This window comes from Mus caroli, chromosome 15, assembly GCF_900094665.2.
Source record: "Mus caroli chromosome 15, CAROLI_EIJ_v1.1, whole genome shotgun sequence".
NCBI classification, from domain to species: domain Eukaryota; kingdom Metazoa; phylum Chordata; class Mammalia; order Rodentia; family Muridae; genus Mus; species Mus caroli.
This window is the reverse complement of record NC_034584.1, coordinates 4,467,789-4,476,506: the sequence shown is the minus strand read 5'-3', so window position 1 is coordinate 4,476,506 and position 8,718 is coordinate 4,467,789. Positions and strand designations below refer to the sequence as shown.

General features: G+C 41.0%; 1 protein-coding gene and 1 pseudogene across 1 annotated transcript in view; one reads left to right on the top strand and one right to left on the bottom strand.

Annotated features, from left to right (window-relative positions):
* The window catches only part of Wdr70 (WD repeat domain 70), a 204,287-nt gene that overhangs the window by 113,352 nt on the left and 82,217 nt on the right, over window positions 1-8,718 (top strand). Inside the window, exon 10 of the mRNA XM_021183813.2 lies at window positions 7,475-7,649. Coding sequence (XP_021039472.1) covers window positions 7,475-7,649 — 175 coding nt within the window. The remainder of the gene's footprint in view (window positions 1-7,474; window positions 7,650-8,718) is intronic.
* Window positions 6,217-6,881, bottom strand: LOC110310702 (annotated as a pseudogene).

The following is an 8,718-nucleotide window of genomic DNA, read 5'->3' as shown; positions in this document are numbered from 1 at the left end:
CGGCTACAGGATGGGTCGGCCATTGCCCTCATTTCTTTTATACTTTCTTGACATTACGTTTGGCGATCTGGCTGGTCGGCTACAGGATGGGTCGGTCATTGCCCTCATTTCTTTTGTACTTTATTTAGACTAATTTGCTGTAGGGATAGGTGAAGACCAAATGATGAAATCAAATTTTGTGATTCTTAGGGATCTATGAAATGAGTTCTGGTCCCTAGAAACTAACAACTGTAGTACTGTTTGTCATGGCATCAAGCATGGACCTCAGGAATGTCCTGTTCACTTAGCAGGATCTGGCCCAATTTCACACAATGATCATACAACTAGGCATTCCTACACATACTTTCTATGTTACAGACCATGTAGTCCTGAGTTAAAATCTTACCTCTGAGGCTGTGAACGTAACTCAGAGTGCTTGCCTAACATGCACAAAATCTAGGATTCAGTACCTGGTGCCCCATGAATCTAGCATGGTGCTGCACACCTGTGATCCCAGTACTCAGGAGGCGGAGGCAGAGCTGGGGTTGCTTGAGACCCTGCTATAGTCAATCAACAAATACGACCAATCACAGATAAGCAAATCTTAGCTCCGTTAAAGCTGACTGTGACCATGGGCAGATTATGTCTCTTTCTGATATGAACCTGAAATCAGTTCTCTCCTCCTAATGGTGAGATGTAATGGTGATATAATGTGAGCCTGACATTTGTTTACCATTTATTATGTTCAGTGGTCATGCTGCGTACAGTAGACTCCTCAGCCCATCATAAAGGCCCAGTGTGATGTTCTTGCATGGTTCCAGGGGTTTGATCTGACTGTCGTGGAGAGAGACTGAAGAGAAGACAAACACTCAGGCACACAGAAGGACTGATATCAGGTGTATTGGGCTCAGTGATAGAGAACCTGCAACATCCTGGATGCTACCATGGCATCAAGTCTGTTAGTTCAGCTATTCTACTCAAATGATGTAAGGGTAGTTATTAATCTTTTCGTACCTAAATTCCTCTTTGCAAAACAGAGGTACACACAGAACCTTCTTCAGAGTGTTGTGAGCCTGTTTTAGTCAGGATCGTGTAGCTGTGAGGTGACACCATGGCCACAGCAACTCTTGTAAAGAAAAACAATTAGTTGGAGCTGGCTTATAGTTCAGAGGTTTAGTCCATTGTCCTGTTGGTGGGAAGCATGGTGGCACACGAGTAGACATGATGCTGGAGAGCTGAGAGTTCTGCATTCAGGCAGACAGCAGGAGAGCAAGATTCTGGGCCTGGCTTGAGCACCTGAAACATCAAAGCCCATCCCTTTTTTCAGCAAGGCCGTACTCCTAATAATGCCACTCCCTATGAGCCTGTGGGGCTACTTTCATTCAAAGCAGCAGCACAGCACACTAACTGGTGCTGTGCTAACCCGAGCACTCACGTGCCAGCTGACATGACATGAGTCCAAACGTAACTTCTTATTCAGTTCCTATTCCATTAGCATGGTATTTTGAATTTACTACCAAACACATTTTGACTTTTCATGACTCCTGAGGAAAAAATCCTGCAAGTTCCAGAGTTTTGTTGTGGATTAATTTGTTAGAAATACTGAAAAGACTCACTATTTTTAGTGTAAACTTTTAAAGTAACATTGACTTCACTACTTAGCTCTCCAACTTGATTAAGTATTGTTTAGCTCTTCAGTCAGGAGAGACCAGTCCCTTTTGAGAGACGAATATTTATCTCATTTTCAAATTTGCACTGAATCACTTTTTGGCAATGCATTTTTATCTTTAGAATCTGTTTTGCAGATGTGGAGTCTGCTACTTTTAAGTCTGGTTGGTTAAGTGAAAAATTTGTATACGTATTCCGTTTTAGAAGCCTTTAAAAATTAGAGTCATAGCAATAATCATGTTCATGTTTCACAGCTCGGTGGGCAGCCTGTTGGCACCCGGTCGGTGGTTCTGGGGGAGTTGGTTCACATTATTGGTAAGCCCTGGCAGTAAAGAGTGGGTGAAGACACATTGCTGTAAGATTTGTCATACTCCCTTTATCCTGGGCTGGCCAGCATCATTTCTGTCCTCTGCCCACGGTTGTCAGGTTACTTCCTTTCTCTGACTAAAAGCCATCAGCAATCACAGACATACCACACCAGCCCTCACATTTTAGTCTAAACCGTCATTTGACTTCCTAGCTCAGATGATGTGACAAAAGGAAGTCAATCGTTGAGCAGAGCGGAGTGGCTTGCCTTATGACCCACGTGGAGTCACTTTGAGGTCCTTGTTGTCCAGTTGAGTACTTGGGGATTCGATTGGAGACTTGCAGAATTCTGTTTTGGGCTCCGAAGCCTACTCACTCTCATTTCTGATTAGTCAGAAATAGGTATTCCTTGAAGCACTGGGTCTTTAATATTTGAACTACATTGCAATCTTTTCCTCTCCTCTTAAGTTCTCCACTTAATGGGACCACTAGCACCATTCTCACGTTGTTCTGGGACACTGTCTTATTTACCTTGGCTCAATACTCTAGCTATAGGCGGGGGTTTGTTCCTTGAGCCTGAGGCCAGCGGCCATGAGGGCACATTGTAGCTTATGCTGTTGACATCTCTATTGTCGTCTTAGATTTTACACTTTTATTTACTCAGCCTGGGAGACATGCCTGCCACAGCACACATGTGGAGGTCAGAGGAAAACTCGTGAGGATCAGTTCTTTTCTCTCACCAAGTGGATTCCAGGGATCAAGTTCAGGTCATCACTCTTGGAGCAAACAGCTTTACCCACCAAGCAGTCTTTTTTTTTTTTTAAAGATGTATTTATTTATTTATTTATTTATTATATGTAAGTACACTGTAGCTGTCTTCAGACACACACTAAAAGAGTGCATCAGATCTGATTATGGATGGTTGTGAGTCACCATGTGGCTTCTGGGAATTGAACTCAGGACCTCTGGAAGAGTAGTCAGCGCTCTTAACCGCTGAGCCATCTGTCCAGCCCTAAAAAAGTCTTATTTTAAAGTCAGATATCTCACTTTGTCGTACAGGCTGGCCATGTTTCTTGCAGCGCTAGTCACAATAGCTAGGATGGGGAAACAACCAAATGGTCCTTCAACTGATGAGGAAAATGTGCATATACACTATAGAATAATATTCAGCTGCAAAGAAAGATGAAATTATGAACTTTGCAGACATATGGGTGGAACTAGAAAAGATGAGTGAAATCTAGATCCCAGACACAGAAAGACAAATGTCCTGTGTTCTTGCTCATCAGAGGCGGCTAGCTCCAAATCTTCAGATCTGAGTACATATCCTGCAGTGACTGCAGAAATTGGGAAAGAAAAAAGGGACTATTGTCTTCTTGCTGCAGTTTCTAAGTATATGTATATGAGTTTCCTGTCAAGTGTGTATTCATAAAGATTATTGTGTGTTTACATAAAAGTTAGAGCACTGTCCTCATTTCTGTGGAACTCGAATCCTTAATACTTTTTAAAAAGAAGGCCTTTTTTTTTTTTCCTACCAAGAGAGTATGTAAGTTTCAGACTCTTAGTTGAGTTGCTTGTGTAGTCTTTTGAGAAAAATTAAGCCAAGATCTAAGTGATTTCCGTGCAGAATTAATGCTTCCCCTGACTTGTGCCAAGGGCTGTGATGCATTTATATAGCAGATGCCAGAAAGTTTAGAACTTGTATCTGGACACAATCCAGAATTCTAAGACAGAAAGCATTTGTGCCTGGGGCAATGTAATGACCCCACCTGTGTCTTTTTCTTGTCTTCTGGATGTTTTCATTTTATGTCCAGAAAGGCCCAGGCAGGTCCCTCTTCTATTTTTAAATCTTTCTTATGAAACACAGTTTTAATTTTACAAGACCAGATCTCACTCCAAGTTTCAAAATATCTGTTCTTCAGCATAAAATGTTCTGACAGATACCTAATGGCCGATTACTTTAGCATCTAAGTTTTAGGCATACATTCAGAGAATCAGGGCCATAAAACCTTAGCGTAATCAGCCACTATTAGATGTTGTATGAACTTGTATTTCACACATCTATATTCTAGGTGAATTCATTTCTACTTTCTCATTATTTTGATAATTAGCCCAACCTATTAATAAACTAAAATAAACAGAAATACTTATTTGCTAGATTTATTAGCTTTTTAAAAAAATTTATGATCTAAGGGGAAATGCAGAAAGGAACAAGTATTTATTGAGTGCCTATTATGTTCCAAGTATTGTCCTGGATATGTTTACCTCCCTAATCTCGCTTTGTCTTCACAGCCCCTCAGTGTTGCTATCATCATCCCAGTTTTAGACAAGATGAGGTTTAAACAAGCCCCATGATGATTGTTTATGGTTGTGTGGGGTCTTTCGCACCGTAAGTCTAAAGTACCATCTGTCATTGGGGATGCTCAGTTATAAAAAGGAGAAGTTGACTATTGTAATTTATCCTCACCACTGCAGAGCTGGGACCAGAAAAATAAAAACACATGTAGTGTTTCTCAGTTCTTTGTGATTGCTAATTGTGGGAAACAGTTAGCAGAGACAAGGAACAAGTAGACAATACAGGATACATTCAGTAAGGGGAAGGCTTTATAATACAAATGATGCTGTCACAGTGGGCATCCATGTACAAAAAACATTAGCCTGATCCTGACCTTGAACTGTGTATTAAAATCAGTTCAAGTAGATGACAGATCTAGGCATACAATTTAAAACTATAAAACTTAGAGAAGAAATAAAGGGGATTTCTATTATTTTTTGGCTAGGTAAGAAGTTTTTAACTATGTGGCTCCCAAATACTAATAAATTAAACTGTATAGGAATTTAAGGAGGGGATTTAGCATCACTGGTAGATTGCTGATCTAGCATGAACAAAGCTCTGCAGTCAATCCCTAGTGCCACACAGACCAGACATGGTAGCATACACTCACTTATAATACTAACACATAGGAGGTGGAGGCAGGAGGACCAGAAGTTCCAGGTCTTCTGAGATGTTTGAGACCCTGTCTCAAAGAATTTTGAAAGATTAGTTCACGTTTATTTTATGTGAATCTGTGTCTTTCCTGTCTGAATGGTTATACACCATGTCGTAGCTATAGAGCCCACAGTGTCAGAAGTCATCAGATTGCTTGGAACTGGAAGCACAGAGGTTGTTAGCTGCTATGTAGCTACTGCGAGCTGAGCCCTGGCCCTCTTGCAGAGGACCTATGCAAGTGTGACTAACTAGTGAGCTGTTTCGACAGCCACCAGCATGCTTTTTTAAATCTGTTTTAAATCTTTTTTTTTTAAAAGGTCATGATAATATACTTGGATAATACTTGTTACTTTACAAATACACTTCTCATCAAGAAATGAGATCCAGAGCTGGAGATTAACTCAGTATGTTTGTGGTAGCATGTGCAAGTCTCTGGGTTTGTGTCCCCGCCCTCACTTCCTGCCACTCCTCCAAACCAACAACCAACCAACCAAAGCAACAAAACTTGTATCTAGAATAAAGAGCTGTCAGCATCTAGTAAAAAGAAAATGAACTACTTAATATTGAAAGCAGGCAAACATTTGAACAGGTCCTTCCCTAAAGAAGAGAAACGGTGTGTGGACCAATCCTCCACATCACTAAGGCATTTTGGAACTGTAAATTAAATCCATAATGCACAGTACTCATGAATTTCATATTCAGAGAACTGCCAGACTAAAGTGTTAAGAACGTGAAGAAGGAACTATAACCTCAGAGGCTTCCTTGAAATCCTCTCAATTACACTCTGTTGGTCCAAGTTAGCTGCGTGTGAGTCTGGGAAATAGAGGCTTAATCTGATCAGCAGACATTGAAGAGCACACAAAGCCAGGAGTTTCTGTCCTAGTCTTGAGGACATCTGGCTGGCTGGCTGCTGGGTGCCTTGTAACATGGGGCTCCCTACTTCCCAGGAGACTAGTCTGAACGCTGCAGTCCCATCGTCCCTTCTGGTTTTCTGAGAATCTTTCCAGACCCTGTTTGAGCAGACATTAGGCAGTATGACCTCTTTCCCTCCCTTCCTTCCTTCCTTCCTTCCTTCCTTCCTTCCTTCCTTCCTTCCTTCCTCCCCCTTTCTTTTACTTTCCCCCCCTCTTTTTCGGGGTCTTGCTCAGGCTGGCCTCTGACCTGCAATCATCCTGTTTGCCTTCAGTTTTTCCTTGTGTGGATTTGGACTTCTATTTGTTTTTTAATTTAACTTTTTTTTTTTAAGTTAAAGATAGATCTTTATTTCCAACTCTGATCTAGTGTTTCCCACCTACTCTGGGGGCAGAGACCTTCACAAGCTTCACAATCTTTTGTTTAGGTGCTGCCTTTGTGGGGGCCTTGGCAGCAGCCATTGCTGTCTTCTTTGATGCCTGCTTAGCCTTTTTTACTTCCTTGGCAACCCCGATAGCCTGCTCTTGCTGGGCTTTCCTAACCTCTGGTTTCCGATTCCTCTTGGCCATTAATATCAGCAAGAGATGCACCAGTGATGGCTCGTTGGAATTTGACTGCACGGCGGGTTCTTTTCTTTTGAATTTCTTCCGACTGCCGTTTCTTGTGTTTTCTTCTGTAGAGGACAGTCCAGTTTATCTGCCGAGGATTCCTTTTGGAAAGGAATGCTGACTCACATTTTGCATTAAGAAACTGGAAAACCTTCCCGTCCGTCAGTCCTGGCGTAGCGCCTCCCGTGTCCCGGGTAGATCTTGTACCCGCTGAAACTTTTAAGAACTTTTCTTTAACGTATCTTGTATCACATATTGAATAGCAGTCAATTCTCTCAGGCTTATCTACTTGAAAAGGCCTTGATTTCAGGTTATCTTTTTTAAAAACTATTTTCATTGGCTGTAAACTATCAGATATTCTTCTCCCTGGACTTGAGCGTACCCTTGGCTGCGTAGCTTCTACCAGGAGGTGTTGACCTCATCTTTGGGGTTCTGAATCTCATGGCTTTAATCCCCTCCATGGCATCCCTCCATACCCTGTCTGGGGAGTTTGCCGTGCCCCTGCCCAGGCCTGCGCTGCCAGGACCTGTGGCCTGCTTCAAGCTCGGCGTCAGAGAGCTCCCAGAGGCATGTGGTTTTGCCTGGACCCTGGAGTGGAACAGGAGGTTTTTTGTTTGTTTGTTTTATATTTTTGTTTTGTTTGCTTATTTAGTGCATTTTCTAGTGTCTACTATAGAGGAATTCACTGACACTTGTAAATAATTTATAAATTAATGTGCACTGAATAGGAGGCTAATGCCCAACAGCAGCCTCCTTATTAAGATACACTCAAGAGCTTGGAGTCCATCGCTTTGTAGGGCATTGACTGTAAGTAATTGATAGATTGGAGTAGAATTTGCCATTTGCCTTTGAATTTGATGGTATTATTCAAATTCTATATATTTTTCTATGAATATTAATAAATAAGACTTTCTTATAATGAATGTATAAGAAGTCCCTAAAAGACAACGTAGTATTTATGGGCCTGCTTCTTCAGGCTATTGTAAATAAATGATACTGTGTCCTTTCTTTTTAGTACTGTGAGGCTCTGGGAAGTTGAAAATCCAAAGAAGCAAAAAAGTGTTTTTAAACCTCGGACAATGCAGGGTAAAAAGGTCATTCCCACGACATGCACGTACAGCAGAGACGGGAACCTTGTGGCCGCAGCCTGCCAGAACGGAAGCATTCAGATCTGGGACCGGAACCTGACAGTGAGTCAAAGCCCGTTTTGTTTTGTTTTGGTTTTCCAGACAGGGTTTCTCTTTGTAGCTCTGGGTGTCCTACTGTGCTGGAACTCACTCTGTAGACTTGGCTGGCCTCGAACTCACAGCAATTGGTCTGCCTTTGTCTCTGGAGTACTAGAATTAAAGGTGTGTATCACCATGTCCAGATTAAAAGTTTAATGACTTTTAAATGTTCTTTCTGCAAAGAACAGCTGAAGACACTATGAGTTTCAATTTCCTGATCTTAGAGTTACTTAAACTGCAGTATTAGTTTATCAAGCACTGGGGCTTTCTCAATAAACAGTGTTTCAGCCAATATTCCAGCTCTGAATTTTTTAGAATATAATTTTAAAATAAGTTCACTCTTTTGATATAAAATTTAAAAATCACACTATAGCTTATTATATGACATCTCAATTTGACTTTGAAAGGAAAACTTTAGGAATAATATGAAACAGTACTCAACAGAGAACTAGAAAACATATTTCAAAGGATGTAAGAAAATTATGAAAAAATCTAGAGTTATGACAGTTCTTTTATGATAATTCTATAATAATTTTAATACATTTTATTTTAATATTCTTTCCTGTGCCAGTCTAGTTCAGTAGGGTCAAGTTTTCTTTCTACAGTTCTACAGTTTTTATAGTTCATTATTTGAATCAGTTTGGGACCTGGCAAGTAGCATATAGTCCCCAGAAATAATAATGGCGAAAGCCTGTGACTCATCCCGAGGGAGGGGCTCACTCTGCCGGTTACCAGGAAGCTGTGAAGAGCCTTTGTGTTAGGCGTAGATGGAAAGGAAAAGATTTGAGGCTGCCGATGTTAAAGTTGTATACAAATGTTTTGAAATCTTATTTGCTTGTTTGTTGTGGGGCATGCATGTGTGTGAGTGTGTGTGCGCGTGTGTGACCACCATGGGTCCCAACAATCAAACTCAGGTATTTAGACTTGTGGGCAAGTGTTCTTTACCCACTGTGCATCTTACCAGCTCTTTCTAATGTTATAATACAGTTTGTATTTGTTATTCAAATAAAAGGTTCTTTTTTTTTTTTTTTTT